This window comes from Chenopodium album, chromosome 5 (assembly GCF_948465745.1).
Source record: "Chenopodium album chromosome 5, dcCheAlbu1.1, whole genome shotgun sequence".
Lineage (NCBI taxonomy): Eukaryota > Viridiplantae > Streptophyta > Magnoliopsida > Caryophyllales > Amaranthaceae > Chenopodium > Chenopodium album.
The window spans coordinates 51,048,381-51,069,812 of record NC_137838.1 but is presented as its reverse complement, the minus strand read 5'-3'; the positions used below and the strand labels follow the sequence as shown (position 1 = coordinate 51,069,812).

Here is a 21,432-nt window from a genome sequence, read left to right as displayed (position 1 = left end):
GTTGACCAATAGTACCTGTGTCGTGAAATTATCTTTGCAAACATTTTACTATTCATGTGAGGTCCACAAACACCTTTGAGAGTATCTTCCATAAAGCGTGTGGATTCGGGTTGGTCTATACATAATAAGCTTTGACCATTAGGTCCTTTTTTGCATAGTTGACCGTTTACTAGACCGTATTGTGCCGCAAGTGTTCTTCAGGCTCTTTGGTCTTTCAATGAAGTATTTTCAGGGTATGTGCCATGGGTAATATATTGAAGGATATGATCATACAAAGGATTATATCCTTCAATGTCATTTATTTCCTCTATTACTTTGTAATACGATGGTTCTTCTCTTCTATCAACGCATAATGGCATTATATTTAAGTGATCTGGAATGTTGATCATTGAGGCTAATTTTGCTAGCGCATCGACAAATTGATTATCATCCCTTGGGAGATATTTAAAATCAATATATTCAAAATGCTCCATGAGTTGCTCTAGGTGTGCTTGGTATAATAGCATTATGGAGTTCTTTATTTTCCATTTTTTAAGTATATGATTTATAATCAAAATAGAATCTCCATATACCTCTAATTTTTGCACACCTATGCTAGCGGCTGCTTCTAATCCAATAATGCATGCTTCACGTTCCGCGGCATTATTAGTAACCTCAAAGTCTAATTTGACAGAGATTGGAGTATGTGCTCCCTTTGAACTTATGAGTAACACCCCTACGCCACATCCTTTTTGATTGGATGCACCTTCGAAGTACATTACCAATTTGTTATCTTGTGTCATGAGAATCTCTTCATCTGGAAGATGAGTAGTTTCTGCATGACATGTTTTCATTGGTTGTTGGGCTAGAAAGTCGGAAATCCCTTTTTCTTTCATTGACTTTTCTGGAATATATTTTAGCTTGAATTCATCCAACATCACCAACCACTTGAATCTCCTTCCTTGTATAGGTGGTTGTTCAAACAAATACTTTATCGGATTTTGTTGAGAAATTACATGAGTGGTGTGTTGTAGCATATAATGTCGTAGTTTTTAGTTGCCCACACTAACGCTAGACTTGTTTTTTCCAAGGTGCTATATTTTGTTTCATATTGAATGAACTTTTTACATATGAAATATATTGCACGCTTGACTTTTTCTAGCTCTCACTACTACAAAAATAAGCAAAGAGACCCGTTGAAATATCCTTTACAAACCACCTATCAACGGGTCTCTATCTAAGGGGTCTGTCAGATAAACAGACCGCCTCTATGGATAGGGTCTGTTTTTAAAAGATAACTAACCTGTTATGTAAAATACTAGGTTTGTTAGATTACTTCTTTTAGAATAAAATATTAAAGATAAGAGATCCGTTGTAAAAGAAATAGGGTATGTTTGCTATATTAAACAGACCCGTTAAAAGAGAAATAAGGTCCTTTTGAAAATTAACTTCAGACCCTATATCAAAGATATGGGGTCTCTTTGATATATTTTTTTATTTATTTAATTCATCATTCTGTAAGATCCCTTTTCACCTAACAGTTCTGTTAGCATACACGACTTTTTTTTTTTTTTACTAAAATCAATAAAAATTTTATATGGTTTTTTTTTCCAGCAATTTCATCAATAATTACCTATTAATTTTCTTTTAAAACTAACCTGCATAATATGTAATTCAACAAAATTTGTTGACAAATAAATTTTTAGACCTACTTCATATATAATTCAATCAATCCCATAACAAAAAACTCACCCATATAATGATGTGCCACCTACAATTACACCATTACAAACAAAGACTAACTCTTAATTTTCTCCCATTCTACCATATACACCATTACAAAAACATCAGCATTCTACAATTACACCATTACAAAAAAAAAAAAAAAAAAAAAAAAAAAAACCATAACACTATACATCAACATTATTTCCAAAAACATCAGCATTCTACCATGTACACCATTACAAAAAAAAAAGGGCGTTAGACACATAATCGCCCATTCAAGGGGCTCATTAGCCCTAAGGGGTGTAAGACAATCATCAATCATGGCACACATATGTTTCGAAGTGTATGTGTTGAATAAAAATCTGAACCAAAACGCAAGCAATTACCATACTGTCTTTGACTTCTTGATCAACTTAGTTTAGTTGCTTAAGCAAAAAATCAACACAAATATCTCGTATCTCATCAATTTCTTCTGATGAATAAGCTTCTTGAGTAAAGAACAACAATGTAAATAGTTGAAAAAAGAATTAAATAGGATTATGGAAGTAGTGAACCAATGCTCAAATCTGAATTTCAGAACCAAAGCTTAAAACAGAATTTCAGAACTAAATTAAATATGTGAACCAAAGCTCATAACTGAATTTCGGAACCAAATAAAAATTGAATTTCAGAACTTATTTTAAGAACATAACTTTAGAACTGAATTCAGAACTGATTTTAGATCTGAATTTCAGGACTAATTTCAGGCAAGGGCAAGGCAAGGCAGGGGGTGTTGCAGGCAGGGGGTGTGCAGGGTAGGGGAGTGTACGTAGGGGGTGTGAGTGCAGCTGTTGCCCTGCCCATAACTAAATCTATATTATAGAAATAAATCTCAAATTTTTTTCATTAAAATTATTTATTACAAAAATTTTAGGAAAGGGAGCATTGATAACCTGAAAGAAAGGGGCATGTGGCCGTAGATAACAGAACCACATGCCCTAGACTCATCTTTGTCAAACATCAGAAAAAATATATTCAGATATGAACTTCATTAATGTCAGGGTATGATTACTTTGCATTGGATCACCTCTACGGGAAGGGGAAACTATTTTTTTTTTACGATAACATTATACAAGACACCTCAAAGTTGGCTGACATCCTTACATAGATTATACTTAAAGGTCACAAGGGAATTCAATTTGCTAAAAGCTTACTCAATAATCACCTTAAAATAGAAAATAAAGAACAGGAATTTACAATAAACTGAGTGTTGCTAGTGCACTTACTCCTTTACATAAACTGTAGTATTTTACTAAGTATTATATAATTAAGGAAAAGGAATTCTTATGAAATATGATTCTCTTTCAAGTACAATGATGAACTGTCCAGCTTTTTTACATCATGATTGGATAGTAATTAACAACTTTACACCATCGACTTTTTATACAGCCGTAAAGGGACAAAATAATTAAATTTATTCATAAAGTAAAAGTTACATAATTTAATTATGAACCAGCTTTTACAAGATCCAGATTTAGGTTCCAAAAACTAAGTAATGCTGCTGCCCTGCCAAGGCACGGCGGCTGCTGCTGCCCTGCCAAGGCACGGCGGCTGCTGCTGCCCTGCCAAGGCACGGCGGCTGCTGCTGCCCTGCCTAGGCAAGGCGGCTGCTGCCGCCCTGCCAAGTATAGCTAGGCAGAAATATTTTGGTTAAATTGAGCAAATTTTGGTCAGAAATATTGAGTTGAAACAACCAAAGTATCCAAAGTGCATAAATTCTAACCTTGTCGGTAATCCATAACACCCTTTTTTTCCAAAATCACGAGCATGTACCGGCACAAAACATATCCATAATCCTTCTTGTGTTTAGGATGGCTAGGACACTACAACAGATCATTCATGAGTTACTTTATCATGTCTAAGACCTACAACATATCATTATATGCTAAGTTTAAAAAGAAAAAGTGAATACCTTTGGTTGCTTCTACCCAATATATGCATCATTTTTTATTTTCTTGATATCCTTGCGATGGACAACGCTAAATTATTTGATTCCCCTACATAATTATGACAAGATCAAATAATAATAATGACAAAAATACCAATTACTTGAACATCAATACAAATATAATGAAGTCATTAAATGATTACTCAATTGCTTACTATTGATGATTGTTTTAGCAAACTCAGGTATGTTGTCTGCTTCACTTGGGTCCAACCAATAGACTATCCCATTCCAAGGGCTAATAATAACTAACATCCAATTTCGACTACATACAAATTGCACGAAAAGTTAATAAAGTAACATATAAATAATTATCAGCTATTGTAGAGAAACACATAATGCACGTACTTTTCATTATAAGGTGCAAAGAATAATTGGTAACGATTCTTTCCCTCATTGCACCCAAACATACGAGCTAAGTATGCAGACGGGTTTTCCACTTCTATTGTTGGAGTCATTGGGGATAGAACATTGGAATCGCAAAATCCAAACATACCCGAAATTCCTTCTTCTTGACATTGCTCTTTCAAGTACCTTTCCCCGCCATCCATAAAAGGTAAAATATGTAAGAAGTTACTGAAAGTAGAAATTCTCAAATCTTAAAAATGTAAATGAACTTACTTCATGAAAATATACAAGTGAGCTGCTCCAATGTCTTTCTGGAAACACCAATTAAGCAAATCTTCATAGTAAAGAGTAATGTTAACCACATGTTTAGTCAAAAATACAGTTTTTGGAAACTTAAGGAGATGGATTCACTCCTCTTTGTCATTCCCAAAGCATAACTTTTTAACGATTGTAACCAACTGGTAGTTTTCTTCAGCAGTGAAAAGATACATGTGAGTGCTTGATGTTTGGGATGATGCCGATCTTGGGGATGGAGTAGTCACGTCTTTTTCTAGGTGCACATCAGCCTTTCACATAAACAAACAACATATATCAAGTAAATGCAACTCTCAAGTTAAAATCAATTCTGAAATAAATTCAGTTCATAAAAAAACTAATATAATATTAATATGGAAAACAAGGAATTTATAGTTAAAACTTTCAATACAATACCTTAACTGGAAGAATCAAGTGAATAGGCCAAGCAGTGTAACTCTTCTTTGCTTGGAAAACAAAGATTAATTCTTCGTTTTGACATTGCAAGGGAGCATTCGGCACAATATCTCCTATAATAGAGACTCAGCGGTGACCAGGGGGTAGTGATTGGACATGATTTCTGATGACTTCTTCTGCCTTCTCTATATAGACTTTCCCATTAGCAACAATTACTTGTCCTTTATCGCTATCCTCAATAGCCAGTTGACAATCACTCCAGCCCTATACAAATTATGACAGAATCAAATTTCATATACATAGTTTACATTTGAAGATGTATGACTTTTAATACAATACCTCAGGAAAACTGAAATGGCTCTGTTGGAGGCCAAGATCAGTTGAGATATCATCATGATTGTTCTGATGTGCATGGTCAGGATGATTAATTTGCTCATTTTGAGGCCAAGAAACATGGGACATCTCAGCCTCAGAGCTTTGATGATGAATTTGGTGCACGGGAGGAATTATTTGCGCCTTATTATCACGTGAAACATTATCAGCATCCTCAAATTGAGACTCTAACAATTGATGACCTTCACTTTGTTGTCGCTCCACCCCTCCAGTTAGTAGTTGTGTAAGTGGAATGTTAAGCATTCCATGGTCAACCAAAATATTTAATTGGGTAAAACCTAACCTATTACCATCAAGACCACCAAAACCGCCGAATTAAGCTTGACCACCAAAACCTGTCTTACCACCAGAACCAGCTTGACCCCCAAAAGTAGTCTAACAAGAAGAACCAACCTGTTGACCATGACTAGACTGACCACCAGAACCAAACTGACCACTGACTACCACCATTGCCAAATCAACCAACCAGCCCACCCAAACTGCCAAATTGACCAATAGCATTTGATTGACCAAAGATGGCGATGAACGATTTCAATTGCTCCTGATTTAAGCATGACATGATGATAGAAAATAATAAATTCGGATTATTTTTCATAGTTCCCATCTCTGATTGCATCATGCCGATTTTTGCATACAATTGTCTTGGTGCTCTTGGTTTGTTAAAGCCAAAATATTCCTTATTTGTGATACCTAATAAAACTGCCCTCACTACACCACCATGCTCACGCTTATTCAATGCTCTTGCTAATGTGTCATCCCGACCATTGCACACGAATTCTCCTCTTTGAGCTTGAGCCTCCACTGCAATCTGCAATTTAATAGATGAAACCAATTGAAATAAATTCAAATCAAGGCAATCATTCACAAGAATTTAATGAAAAAAAAAATTAAATTGTTGTGCAGAAGAGTCTTCATTGGATTTCTTACTATAGCTTCATGGATTTCCCTATCGAATGGATTTTCAAAAAATATGATTCCATCTTTGACTTGAGAATGAGCTTTGATCCAAGTCAAGTGTCGAGGCACTTGTGACACATGGACTCCCTGTTTTTCAAGTTCTTTTTCCTGGCATTGCACAAAATTAATTTAGACTTATGTTTGAAGTATATTTGGAGGAAAATTTCAACACCAGTACTGATATATGGCAGTTACATATACAATAAATTTCAAACTTACTATTTGTTCTTCAAAATATTGATACCCAAGTCGGCCTCCTCGATACTTTGAGGTCTTCTTCTTTGCCCTCATACGATTTTTTCACTCAGAGATTAAATTCACTATACACTATCTTGGTAGAGGAAGCTTAACATAAACTTATAAGCATCAAAACATATAAGCTTTGTAAAGGGGATAAACAGAATTTCATAGTTGAATTTCTTTTTTCAGACAGGAAGTAGTGGCAGAATTTATTAAGCAGCAGGGGGCTGAAATCATCCATTACAAGCTCCATAAGAGCACCAGAGATGTCTTCCATCCATACCATAGCATCCTCATAGTTACTACTTAGAGAAGCTAAACTATGACCAACTCGATTCCCCTCCCGCTCGACAAAAGAAAAAGAAACAGAAACACAACACAAAGAAAGCTGTAAAATGTCTAAAATAATTAAACCAAACTCAGAGGGACTAGCATCAGACTTCACCAAACTGTGGTAAAGTTTCAAGCAATCGGTTTCCAGGCATAGCCTATTGAAACCAGATTATAGGAAGATGCTCAAAGCTGAATTTCAGAACTAAATTTCAGAAATGAATTTCAAAACTGAAATTCAGAACTGGATTCAGAACTGAATTTCAGAAATGGATTCATAACTAAATTTCACAGCTGAATTCAGAACTGAATTTCAAAGCTGAATTAAAAACTGAATTTCAAAGTTGAATTCAGAACTGAATTTCAAATCTGAATTCAAAATTGAATTTCAGAAATGGATTCAGAACTGCATTTAAAAAATGGATTCAGAACTGAATATCACAGCTGAATTTAGAACTGAATATCACAGTTGAATTCAGAACTGAATTTCACATCTGAATTCAGAACTGAATTTCACATCTGAATTCAGAACTGAATTTCACAAATGGATTCAGAACAGAATTTCACAGCTGAACTCAGAACTAAATTTCAAATCAGAATTCAGAACTGAATTTCAAAAATGGATTCAGAACTGAATTTTATAGCTGAATTCAGAACTGAATTTCAAATCTGAATTCAGAACTGAATTTCAAAGCTGGATTCAGAACTGCATTTCAAAGCTGAATTCAGAACTGAATTTTAGAACTGGATTCAGAACTGAATTCCAAAGCTGAGTTGTTTCCTAAATTCAGGACTCATTTAAAGAAATGGTAGGGAAAAGGGGTGTTTGCAAGGCAGGGGATTGTGTAGGATCATGTAGCTAAATTTGAATCTAACACTTCGATAATTTCATAAAAGTATAACAGCTACCTGAAACTCCTTCGAAGTACAATATTTGACGAACATCTCCCAATCTGTATCTTTTATAAAAGGATATTTCCATGGGGGATGTTGTCTGACTGCTCCATCTTCTAGATACATCCATTCAAGTCTTAATCTAGTCTTGAAAGATGTCCATCGCTTAGAAGCTTGTGTCAGTATCCAATTTCTGCGATTCTCGATGACATAAAATCCCTTCTGCATTGTTGATACAAAATTATTAAACCTTCCTTTGTAAAAGTATATTGTATCACTTATTCAAATAACTTATAACTGAATATGTTTGCTTACTGTGATAGCATTGTAGACTTCGTCTAAGACTCCATTTGGAAGGTCAGACCACTCCTTATAAGTAATCGTTACTCTTTCACGGGCAACAACACCAATGTAGGTGGAGAAATGAGACTTGTGCTCTCCAACTGGAATTCTTTTAATAGGATGCCACTCCAAAATGAATCTTGGTGCCAGCTTGGATCCCCTTCCCCACCATAGCAATTACAGTACGACCCCTCTCATCCTCACTCCTTATTTTCTCATAATCCTCATAATGTAGTGTGTCACCATCATTGGATGGGCGCACACGTTTTTTCTTTCTAGCCATCAACCTATAAAAAAAACAGAAAAATAAATTTAATAGGTTAGTTACATGCAAAAATCATTGTAATAATAAAACCAAAACTTTAAGTTGGACTTCCTAAGGAAAAACCAATAATAAAAACAAGTTAACACTTTAAAAAAAAATATTGAAGAGTCATCAACATTATCATTCACTACTTTTCTTGTTAAACAAGGAGTCTCCAACACACTATAAAAACAACAATCATCAATGGAGTGTCGAGGCCTTGGTGTTAGGACTACTGACCTTCGCTTATCTAAGGGGTCAATCATATAAAAAATTTGCTTAGCTAGGGTAGCTAAAATAAAAGGATCCTCTTTGTGACCAACCTAGTTAAGATTGACCAATATAAGTCTCAAATTACTTTCGTTAACACCGTTGTAGCTGTCAACCCATTGACATTTGAAAAGAGGAATCGAAAACATGGTGTAATGCAACTCACAAATCTCTTCAATGACTCCATAGTATCTCATTGTACCACACACGGGATTCTTATCTTTTGCACTAGCAAAGGGAGTAGCTTGGGCCTCTAAAGTGACTCTACTATTTTGCATAGTGCTATTTTCATTTTGGAACTTTGTGTAAAAAGTGCAACCATTCATAACATATCCTGAATAGTATGTTGCACTAAAGTCAGGTCCATATGCTAAACTCTTGACTCAATCTGAAATTACTATTGAAGAGTCATCGAGCTCCCTCATTACTTCATCTTTGAACCAAGAAATGAATAATTTGCTATGTTTGTCAGCTAATGCCTTTTCGCTTGCTCTTGGATTGTCACATATGTCTTTCAACATACGGTGCAACTTCATCCTCATTATGCAAATATATGAGTGTGCCGTCTGCCAATTGTCATAAGACATATCACGTTGCTTACGACCTAAGGTTCCCACACCATCCATTCGTCCACTATGATGAGATGCAGGAATCCCTATCCTCAATGAATTTACCATAAAATCACCTACATATTGTAGTACTTCTTCATAGAAAAGTAGCTCAGCAATACAACCTTCAGGTCGATAAGCATTCTTCACATACCCTTGGTATGTTCTCATTTGCCTTTCTAAAGCCCATTGAACTCTCAAATATATTGGACCACAAAATCTTATCTCTCTTACCAAGTGAACCATCAAATGAACCATGATATCAAAAAAAGATGGAGGAAAGTACATCTCTAATTGACATAAAATTATAACAATTTCTTCCTCCAAAGCATTCAAATGTTCGGGATCAACGACTTTACTACAGATTGCATTTAAAAACAAACAAAGTCTAGTAATGGCATATCGAACATTTTTAGGTAATATTGAACGAATAGATATGGGCAACAAATTTTGCATCAAAACATGACAATCGTGAGACTTAAGGCCCACAAGTTTCAAACTTTCCATGTTAACCAGGATGCAAATGTTAGAAGAATAACCTTCTGGCACTTTCACCCCGGCCAAGCTTTGACATAACTCGATTTTTTCTTTTCTAGAGAGCATATAAGCAGCCGGTGGCAAGTACTTTCGACCATTCTCATTTTTAACCACATGGAGTTCATCTCTAATCCCCATTTCCTTTAAGTCATCTCTAACTTTCTCCCCATCTTTGGTCTTTCCACTAATATTTAATAGTGTACCAATAACACTATCACACACATTTTTCTCGATATGCATTACATCAAGTGAATGTCTCCCAAAAAGGAATTTCCAATATGGTAAGCTGCACAATATTGAACATTTTTTGAATCTCTGCTGAGGAAGAAGTTTTTTATGCTTCTTACCATATGTGATCTTGAGATCTTTGATCTTTTAAAACACCTCTACTCCAGATAGTATCTTAGGGCGCACCCTATACACTTGTTGTCCGTTAAAGGCCTTTTTCAAGTTGTGATAGTGATGAGTACATGGCAAAAATATACGATTCCCGTCAAAAAATTCTTCCTAGATGCACTCAACCACCTTCCTGGAAAACCCTCCATGAATACAGGACAAGCAATTTTCCCATAAACAGTGTATCATGATAGATTACCATATGCTGGAAAACTTTGAATAGTATAGAACAACATTGCTTTTAAATTGAAATTCTCGTTTCGATGTGCATCAAACACCTCTACACCTGTTTCCCACAACATCTTCAAATCATCAATATCATTACTAGGCTGCCTTGGACCGGAATTTAGTAGTGATAACATCATATATCTTCTTTTCATGCAAAGTGGAGGAGGTAAGTTGTAGGTAATTAAAACAACAGGCCATGTACAATAAGTGCTACTCAATGAGCCAAATGGATTGAAGCCATCTGTAGACAAAGCAAGGCGTAAATTACGCTTTTCTTTGGCAAACTCTGGAAATTCTCCCTCAATAAACCTCCATTGTGGGGAATCAGCAGGATGTCTAAGCATTCCGTCATCCTCTCGACTATAGGCATGCCATGTTAACTTTTCAGCATCTCCGGCATTAGAAAACAACCTTTTAAACCTAGGTATTATTGGAAAGTACCATAATACCTTAGCAGACACTCGTCCTTCATCATTTTTGTATCGCGAGGCATTACAAATGGCGCATCTCTCTAACGATTCATTCTCGTTTCAATACAATATGCAATCGTTAGGGCAAGCATGAATTCTTTCATAAGGTAAACCCATGACACTCAATGTCTTTTTTGCCTCATATGTACAACTTGGAAGGACATTATCATCTTGAAGCATGTCTTTTACCAATTCTAGGATCATATTAAATCTTTGATTAGTTAAACCATGACCCGCCTTCTAGTTATACAGCTTAAGTATGGCAGACAACCTTGTGTATTTAGTGCAACTTTCATACAAAGGCTTTTCAAAGTCACTTAATAAGCTCTCAAGTTTAGTGGGATCTTCATAAAAATTCTCATGTACTACATGGAGCATTTCCTCTAATATATCTCCCTCATTTATATGTTGACCTTCATTAGCATTATCTTAAAAGTTGCTCAACGAAGCTTCATCTCTACATTCTCCATGCCAAATCCAACAGGTATATGTTTTATCATATTCCCATTTCTCCAAGTGATTAAGTATCTCTTCAGGTCTCTTGTACAAGAAATTATGGCACATGTGACAAGGGCATGGCAGCTTATGGAGGCCTCCACTATTCTTAACTGCAAACTTAACAAATTCTCTTACACCTACTTGATATTTTGGGTCACCTGACTTAGTTGTTGTTATCCAACTTCGATCCATTTAATATTTTCTACAGAACAACAACTAAAATAATTAATCCTATTCTAATTTTTTTTATTTAATTTTTATATACTCCTACCCCTGCCCCTCTCCCTACGCCTTTCCCTCATATTCTAATAATTAAATTTTTTAAAAAAGCATAACTCAGGAACCAATAAGCAACGAAACTCACGATTATGAGTACATGCATGAATACATAGTGCATTTGTAATAAAAAAAAAATAAAAAAAAATAATTTGGAAATCCCAACCACAATAAAGTTCTCATACAATCTAAAATTATGAAGTATTTAAAGGGAAAAATCCAAAACATTAAAAATCATAAAGCATAGAAACTAAAACCATCATAAAACCCAGAAAATAAAACGACGAACCAACACTTGATATGAAAATTCAAGTACCAGATTTCTGAATAGACTTACAACTTTTAATAAGGAACTCAACATTAACTAAAATAATAGCATATTTTCCCAACATTGACGAGTTACTGGTGCAATTTCTTTTTGATTTCTATAATAGCAGATTTCGCCAACAAATGTTGAACAAGATAAAATTTTTATTTCAATATTTCATCTCCACAAACAAACCAATAAATCTAAAATAAATTAAATTAGAAAAGTCACAAACAAATAAATAATCGATACACAAAACCCTAAAAAAGCATACATGCATTAATTGAGCCAAAATTCTAACCTTTAAGTTTGCGGAGGAGCCGCGGAGGAGCCTTGGAGGAGCTGTCGAGGAGCCGTGGAAGAGCCGCTGCTCATTCTTTCTTTTTTTTTGTTTTTTTTTTTGAAGAAAACCCAAAGATGGGCAGCGCTACTAATAACACTGGCCGTAGTACATGAAATCGATGAAATCAAATGTTCATTTGGAAATTTGATGAAAAATTTAAAAGATGAAATCCACTGTTCTTCGGCAATAGAGGCAGCAACTGAAAAATTGAAGAGGGTTTTTTTTATAAAATTGAAGGGTTTTTTTTGTTAGGAATTTGGGAGGGAATGGAAATAAGATGGGCGGCAATAATGGAACTCTGTAGAAATCGAAGTATTAGCATTATTTTTTTACCTTACATTTAAAAGATCCGTTGTACCTAACAACAGGTTTCTTACCTAAGAGATCCGTTGTGAATAATAACGGGTCTTTAATATTACCTTGTTATTTCAAATTGCAAAACATAATATTTGGCGCCTACTATTACAGACCCGTTATGTGTGGTGTAGGGTCCTTTTTATAAATAAGACCCGTTAAATTATACAACAGGTCTCTTAAAAGGGGTCCCTTTGCCACTTTTTGTAGTAGTGTCTTGTGCTAACATTGCGCCTGTGGCTGTGTATGAACTTTGATGTATAGCCTAAGAGGTAGTTTAGGTACTAGTGGTGCTAAAATTGGTGGACTTTTGAGATAATCTTTGATTTTCTCAAAGTTCTTTTGGCCTTGACTGTCCCATTCATGTTTTTCCTCTTATTTTTTTTTTTGCTTTTCAAATATTGGCTCGCAAGTCATAGTCAATTTGTTGATGAATCGACTAATGTATTGCAATTTACCAAGGAACCCCCTAATTTCTTTTTCTGTTTGAGGGGGAGGCATGTCAACAATTGCCTTTATATTAGAGGGATCGATCTCAATACCACGTGTGCTTACTACGTATCCAAGTAACTTGCCGAAAGTTACTCCGAAGGCGTATTTTGGTGGTTCCAATCGCATTTTGTATTCTTTTATGCTAGTGAAAAATTTGCATAAAGCTTTTATATGTCCCATTCTATCTTTGGAATTTACCATCATATCATCCACATACACTTCTATCTCTTTATGCATCATATTGTGCAAATGAGTCGTAGCCGTTCTTTGGTACGTAGCTCCTACATTTTTTAAACAAAATGGCATGACTATGTAGCGATATGTACCCCAAGGGTAATAAAGCATGTCTTCTCTTCGTCTTCTTTTTCCATTAAAATTTGGTTGTAACTTGCGTATCCATCCTTAAAGGATAACATCGCATGTTCAGTCGTGTTATCTACCAATATGTCAATATGTGGTAGAGGAAAATCGTTTTTAGGCTAGCCTTTTAAAGGTCCCTAAAATCGACACACATGCAAAATAGTCCATCCTTTTTGGGGACTGGGACGATGTTCGCCACCCATTTTGGGTAATTACATACGCGAATGAAACCAGCGTCCAATTGCTACTGTACTTCTTCTTTTATTTTTAATGCAACATAAGGTTTCATTCATCGAAGTTTTTGTTTTACTGGTTTTGAGGTAGGGTTTAAGGGAATGGTATGTTCCGCGATTTCCCTATCTATTCCAGGCATGTCCTTATATAAAGCAAACACGTCTTCGAATTCTTTGAGCGTCGATATGAGGGTCGATCGCTCTTCCGAATTTAGAGTTAAGCCAATTTTGACTTCTCTTTTGTTTTCATTGGTTCCTATATTGACTATTTCAGTTTCTTCAATGATATTGTTCTTTTTTTCTCGTTCATTCATTAGTTCAACCAATTTTTTAATGTTATCATCTTTATTAGATTGATTGTTATAGCATTCGAAAGATTCAAGAGAAGGCATATACTCGGAAATAGTGCTCATATTATTAAATTCAAAAGAGAGTACATTAAGAGAAGAATCCTTTTTGGGATCCTTATCCTTAGAACTAGAAAATAAAGATTCATTAATGGCCACGAGGCCTAAATTTTCAGCTTTCCTAGAGTCTATGCTAGATTCATCGTCTGATTCTTCAAACATCTTCCCTTCGCCTGTGATGATCTCCAATTTATTGCCTTTGTTATTGGTCCATTTGAAAGATTTCCTCCATCCATGCTCAAAGGTTTCATTAGAAGGGGTAATGAACGAGGTTGGGTCAAAAGTTTCATCTTGAATGGAATTCTGATTGGTCATTGTAGAGACATGATTTCGCTCTAGTCCAAATAGCAACTTAAATGCTTTCCCATCATAATACCCTGGAATTGGGTGTTTTGATTCAACGATTTTAAGGTCGTCATTCAAGTAGCAATCGTGGAATATTTCGAATCCCGGCTTCTTGATTCCTTCCAGAACTAATGGTTCGATAAAGTCGTAGCATGGGTAATCTTCTCCCTCCTTAATGAATTTTCCATTAAGGGTTCGTTGCTAGGATGGGAGTAAAGTGATTATCCCTTTCTTGTTGTTGTCTCTACATGTTTTGTTTTTTGCATCGTGAGACACTAGTTCTTCTTTGGTTGGTTTATATCCCAATCTAAAGGAGAAGCTTTTCTTTGGGATAGGAAGTAAGAGAGATTTCTTCATTCCCGTTCCCAAAGGCAACCCAGGAAAGTAACTACTCTTGAATAAGATGTTGTTTACTATCTTGGTAGAACACAGATCAAGCTTGAATGATTCTTCGAGGCTTTCTTCCATTTCAATTGTGTAGATTGGCTCTGCGGCAAATCCCCACATGTCCTCTTCATCATTATTATGGTTTATTTCCAAAAGTCATTAGTCAATTATGGCTATTTTGAGTGGAGAAGCATGTATAGTCATAGGAAGCCCTTGATAGTTCAACCTAATCATTTGATGAAGTGAGGATGGTATTGCACCAAGCTCATGTATCCAAGGACGTCCAAGTAAAAGGCTGAATGTAGGTTTAATGTCCATAACATGGAATTCAACCATCTTTTGAATTGGGCCTGTGGTAATTGGTAGCTTAACAGTTCCACACACCGATCTTTTCGAGTTGTCGTAGGCCCTAATGCTTAGTGTTTTTGATTGAAGGTCTATTTCTGGATTAAGGCCTAAATATTTCGCAGTTCACAATGGGCATACATTTACAGCTGACCCATTATCTACCAAAGTAAGAGGGATGTTGTATCCCTTGCACCCCACAGTTAAGTATAATGCATTATTGTGGGTAGTGTCTTTTGAAGGCAAATCATCATTATTGAAAATGATTGATTTGTCAGATTTTTCGCTAGTAAGCAAGCTATCGAGATCCTGAGGGATTGTGTCTGTGCTTACAGACAAGGCCGTTAGAGCATTCATAAGAGAATTTCTATGTTCTATAGAAGTATTTAAGAGTTCCCAAATGCTAACACTCGCTTTGGATTGGCGAAGTTGTTTAACCAATGGATCTTCTACCTCAAGTGGAGGTGGTATTGTGTTTTGCTTTTGACATTGAGTTTGATTTTGCGTGGTGGAAGATCCATTTGGTGGTGATGGTGCTTGATAAACTCGCCCAGAACAAGTTAGATGATATACCTCCTTTTTATTAGTCGTAGGACACACAAACTAACTTTCTTCTACAGGCTTTGGATATGCCTCTATTTTAAGATGTTCCATGAATTGTGCTTGATGCCATTGTTCATCCAAGGAGAGATTTGATAGGTCTTGTGACTTCCCCAAGAAATGATCCCAATCAAGCACTCCATTTGTCTCATTTTGTATACAAGATGGAGATGGGACGACGGCATACTTAGAGACATATAAGTCTTGAAAGTTGTCGCCCCATAATCAACATACTTCGTTAGTTTCCCCTATGAGTATTGTGGCTAGAGGTTTTTCTATAGGTGTGATAAAGTCCAAAGGATTGAACCTACCACTTCCATATAATCCTCATCAATATGAAATACCCCTAATGGGGATGCATTATTGTTAGGTTTAGGCGTCGGAATTATTGTCTACAAAATCTTGTATCTTGTGCATTAAGACGTAGCAAAGTTCAGTATCGTGCCCAACGCCCCTATGATAAGCACAATAAGCGTTACCATCCCATTGAGGAAACCTTCTTTCTGGTGGAGTGGGTGGTGTTGGCCCTGTTGGCGCAAGTAAGCCTTATTCGCTTAATTTTTCTAATGACTCTTTAAAGCTTACAAGAAATGGTGTAAGTTTTCTTTCTTTTGTCCACCTCCTTCTAGGATCATTATTATTGTATTGATTTGAATTATTATATTGTGTGGTGGTTGCAAATACATCAATAGAGGATGATGTATTATCATTCCCCTTTTTGTAGTTATTCTTAGGTTGATGATGATTATGGGGTTTATTTGCTTTTTCTTTAGCAAGATCATCTTCAATCCTAGTAGCCACATAATAGACCTTTTGAAAAGTGTCTAGACCAAGGTAGCATCGATGTTTGTTATACTTTTCATGACAGTTGTCGATGAATTTTTGTACCAAATCGAGTTTAGGTGGCCTTTGGGCAAGGTGGGCCGCCTTTTCTCGCCATCTACCATAGAAAGCAATGAAACCTTCATCGTCACCTTATTTAAGCATTTTGAGCTCATGTAGAGTCGATTTGAACTCTATGTTACTCTAGTATTGGGTAATGAAAGCCAATCTACATCTTCCCTTGTTGTTTTAAATTTTGGATCCAATCACGTACTAGTAGAAAAAGGCTAAATTACGTCGCTCATTTACAGTGTATTTGTGTCGCTTCTATGAGCGACGCTACTGCTCGCGACGCAAATGACTTTTAAATCATTTGCGTCGCTCCTAGGCGCGACGGAAATAAGAGTTATTTGCGTCACTCCTTTATAAACAAGTGACGCAAATAAGAGTTATTTGTGTCACTTCTTTATAAACAAGTGACGCAAATAGCTGTTCTGAGCAACTTCTTGTTTTTTATTTGCGTGGCTTGTTTATATAGGAGTGACACAAATGACTTACTAGGCAATAAAAATGCGAGTTATTTACGTCACTTGTTTGTTTAATGAGTGACGCAAATGATGTGATTTTTTTTTATTTTTAATTATAATAATTACTTGTATAAGTTTGTAATACCTGTTTCCCTTGGTAGTGGTATAATGTAATATGCTAACGCCAATAATTGAAATTAAAATGCAATATTAATGAATGCAAATGTAAATTTCGGCAGAGTTTCCTTTGTATTTTGGCCTACCCATAAAATTGGGAATGACGGCATATATATTAACAACCTGTCCAATAAGTTTACATCTCAATATCATTGACATTATACTCATCATCCCAACACCAATTAACCAAATTCATTCATATCCAGCCTATAATCCAAAACAAGAGTCCAACATTTGCTAAGTGTAAATCTAAAGTTCAACATTACATATAAAATACTCTGCCCAAATATCTCAAATTTTATTTATCTCCTCCGTTGTATACGGTGTAGTTCAAGAAAAATCCTATCAACACAACAAATATACAAGAGGAAAGTTTTAATTCAAGATTGTAGCTAACATAAAATTGTATTTATCAAACAAAAATGAAATATTTGACAACTCATACCTTAATAAGATCCTTACTGCTATGATGATGTTCAAGTATTTTGTACATATAACGCATGACTTAGTAGCCACACTCACGTAGATTCTCTTTCTTGTGATAGAAAACCAGGCATACAATCAGCTACAAACGCAGCATTGGAATGTTTCTCACTTTCTCAAGGGTATCTACATGGAGCATATACTGGCAATATGATATTACATATACCTGAGTTCTCTATACAAGTATACAAACCAAAAACCTAATGAAAATATAAATAAATATGTGAACATCATCCTAATAATGATATATAATCACACAATAAGAAATAAGTAAGATAGACTCAATGATTATAACTGCAGCTATTCTGAAAATTTCAAGCACAGAGGGTGTTTCAATCAGACACTTGATTGGAAAGTAATTGACAAACCAATGTAATTAATTATACAAGCATTGCCCTACTATTGTACATTAAAAAATTTCAATGGAACAATGATGACTAAGCAATCAATTCATAATAGCTAACAGCAATAGAGTAGCGAGAACATAAATATGTGAGTTGTGACCTTGGACAAAAAAAGTTATTAAAGCATGTAATTCTACATACTACAAAAAAATGACATCTAGTAGCTATTCATTCATCTAGCTAACTTTGCACCTTAATAATCGATGGTGGTATCAATGATAATCAGTTATTTTATACCAGGACCAGGAAGAACCAAGATTTAAGCAGAACAAAACTATGCTATATTGCTACAACTCAATATGTTTTACCTAAGTAGAGAACAAAATTTCAGACAGAGGAAACTACATACATTAAAACATGTAGCTGCATATGAAATATATAAGTGAAGTTAGTAAGATTGTGTTTCTTAGAAGTAAATTATATTGCTTAAATCCCTTTAAGATTCAGATTTTAAAAGTTCCGCAATATTATACCAGATAACAAAAGATAATCCATAAATTCCAGGAACTTCATATGCAAGGATATATCTAAAAGTCAGTTAATAAAGTCAGGTTTTGTCAAGTGGTAAGCTGGAAAGTCTGATAAGCAGTTCTGCTTGCAAGGGTTGTTCTCCTTGAAGTTTTATACAAATTCATAGCTTTTATTTTCTAAGTTTTGCTAACATAGCTGTAGCCTATTTAAAGGCCTATATTAATCAATAATATTCAGTTTTTCAGTCCCCTAAAACCCCCCACCTGAACAACTAAGCCTTAGAACTTGGATACAAGTTTATTAGACACCTTAATTGCATTATATGAACAGATTTTGTACAGGTATATTATAGCTGCTTACAATTCAATGTGAACCACTACAAAAGTCATAAACATCTAACCAAAAAGATTCTAACAATATAAAATCAAACGATATTACCCATATAACATCAAGGTAATTTAAAGTAGCGAATATCCAAAGCATAAAACTAAAAGATTAAAAAAAAAATCTGAAATATATAGAAGCAGGGGATATGTTATTAAGCACTCACTATAGACAGCCAAATACATTAATCATTGACTTATATATTAAACAACATAAATTATTAAACAAGCAATAAACATACCTAATCAATGTTTTTTTCTCGGCCTCTTCTTTTTGATAGGGAGTTCTTCAAGTGTTGTTTGTATATAGACAACATATAATGGAATTATAGCTTCAATGATTGATTAAATAGAAATAAAAAACCAAATTAATAAGGCAAAACAGAATCAAAATTGACGAAATAAGTAAACACATAGTAATGAGAAATTGACAAAACCCAAAACATTCATTAAATCGTTTGGACTGTAGCAAAATAGATAAAAATTAAGCAAAATTAAAAGGGGAAATTAGCAAAACTAAAAGATTAATGAGAAAAACCTTCTTTAAGGATGAGGAAATTCGGCAAATTGTATGGGTTGAATGAAATTCACAAATAGACTTGAAGAATTAAGCAAATTTTAAGATCAAATTTAGCAAAAGGGCAACAAATTCAATGTTTGGGGTTCTTCAAGCAAAAATTCGAGATTAATATCGAGATTAAAATCAATTAGCAATTCACAATGGAAACCAAATTAATCAAAAAATTGGACAACAAACTCAAAGATAACCCTAAAATTTGTTTAAATGGCAAATTGCAAAAACACAAGGATATTGGACCAGCAACATAGATAATAAACATTTAATTTAAAGAAAATTTGCTCACTCTCAATCGGCGCGAATTGAATACAGAACATCTCCTCCTTCAACTCTCCATCAGCATAATCACTAGCAACCCACATACAAGATTTTTTATTCCCGACATGCTCTTGAAACATCATACCCGCAATAACTACAAATACAAATTGATCATTCATAGAAAAAACTCATTAATTCAAGCAATTTCAAACAGTAATTATACAAAAAAAAAAAAACAAAACCTAGAACAATTAACAAATGATGGAAATAAAGTCACATACTCAGATGATTAGCACAGATCTTAAGAGTTTTAGATTGCCACATAACCAATCGAACTTTCCTAGAAACCTTATGCTTTAGAAACTTCACTGTACCTACCCCTTTCTTTCCACTGATTTCCTTCTTTATCAAATATTTAAAGCTTCGCTTTTCTAATAACATTTGCAAAACACAAACAATTAGAAATAATAAAACATCACAATAACCCTAGAAAGCTGAACATATCCCTAAATTAGAGGCAAAATCCAAAGATTTAATCAATAACTGCATTGAAAACAACAATTGAAGAGCACCAAATTACAAATAACACAAAACCCTAAAAATCAGGACAAAAAAAACCTGGGATTGTGGCAAAATTCAACCATTAAATCAACAAAAATCATAAATAAAACAAGGGTTTATATTTGTTGTGGTTTAAGGTTCGAATTTCTGCTCGAATTGGGGGTTTTTGGCTCGAAAATGTTCAATTTTTCTAGGGTTTTCAGGGTTCAAAATTGCTGGGGGTTGAGGTTGGAATTTCTGCTCAAATTAGGGGGGTTTTGGCTGGAAAATTTTCGATTTTTTTGGGGTTTCCAGGGTTCAAATTTGTTGGGGGGTTATACAGCGAGCGTCTGCTCGAATGGGGGGGTTTATGCTCAATTTTTATGGGGTTTTTAGTGTTCGATTTTGCTGGGGATTTTAGTTTGATTTTGTGCTTGAAAATGGGAGATTTTTTTCTTCGATCTTTCTATTTTTCTAGGTTTTGGTTTGGTCGAATTGTTGTGTTGAATTCAGTTGTTGAAGGCAGCAACAAATGGGTAGCAAGAGTATTTTTTTTGTGGGTATATCGAATTTTGAGGCAGCAGCAAATGGCGAGATGGTAGAAAATTTAGAATTAATTACTAATCTATACTTATCTCGTCGCTCAATAATTAAAGAATTGACGCAAATAACTTAAATGTAATGATGTGAATTAACTATTTGCGTCGCTCACTAATTAAAGAAGTGATGCAAATAACTCACAAACTCATTTGCGTCACTTGTCTCTAAAGGAGTGACGCAAATAAGACTGTTATTTGTGTCGTTCTAATAAATAAACGCGACGCAAATAACATAAAGCTGAAGCATATTAGGCTTTTGTGTCGCTTCATAGCTAATGAGTGACGCAAATAACTTATAATGAAGCTAAAATATATCCTTTTCTTCGCTTGTTTCTACGAGTGACGCAAAAGAGGCGACGCATATGAATGTTTTTCTACTAGTGAACCCATAGTACCATTCTCTCACGGTTGGGTCTAAAGATAAAGAGAAAGTCAAAGCATAGAGTTTATGATCAACTCCCTTTAATGCCATGGTGCAAGTAAAACACATTAAGTGATTTTGTGGATTATTGATCACCTTAAATATTG

The 21,432-nt window shown here is 34.9% G+C and overlaps 1 protein-coding gene and 1 long non-coding RNA gene across 5 annotated transcripts; both read right to left on the bottom strand.

Annotated features, from left to right (window-relative positions):
* Positions 1–3,074: 3,074 nt before the first annotated feature.
* LOC145630732 (uncharacterized) lies at positions 3,075–7,015 on the bottom strand. Its single transcript, XM_081682907.1, has 9 exons — positions 6,317–7,015; positions 6,068–6,205; positions 5,087–5,948; positions 4,748–5,011; positions 4,310–4,602; positions 4,037–4,222; positions 3,847–3,953; positions 3,656–3,740; positions 3,075–3,566 (listed from the first exon to the last, which is right to left on the bottom strand). The coding sequence occupies exons 1-3, from the start codon at positions 6,386–6,388 to the stop codon at positions 5,598–5,600; spliced, it is 561 nt and encodes a 186-aa protein (XP_081539033.1). The 5' UTR covers positions 6,389–7,015; the 3' UTR covers positions 3,075–3,566; positions 3,656–3,740; positions 3,847–3,953; positions 4,037–4,222; positions 4,310–4,602; positions 4,748–5,011; positions 5,087–5,597.
* A 422-nt stretch (positions 7,016–7,437) lies between these two features.
* Positions 7,438–20,853, bottom strand: LOC145632097 (uncharacterized). Of its 4 annotated transcripts, XR_014112483.1 has the most exons (7): positions 20,384–20,853; positions 20,047–20,196; positions 19,794–19,919; positions 19,173–19,262; positions 17,635–17,814; positions 7,877–8,190; positions 7,438–7,783 (listed from the first exon to the last, which is right to left on the bottom strand). It is a non-coding gene; the product is annotated as an uncharacterized LOC145632097 (long non-coding RNA). The 4 variants fall into 4 exon arrangements; XR_014112481.1 differs by lacking the exons at positions 7,438–7,783; positions 7,877–8,190 and adding an exon at positions 17,357–17,531 and having other exon boundaries at positions 17,635–17,847; XR_014112480.1 differs by lacking the exons at positions 7,438–7,783; positions 7,877–8,190 and adding an exon at positions 17,357–17,531.
* Between the last annotated feature and the right edge of the window lie 579 nt (positions 20,854–21,432).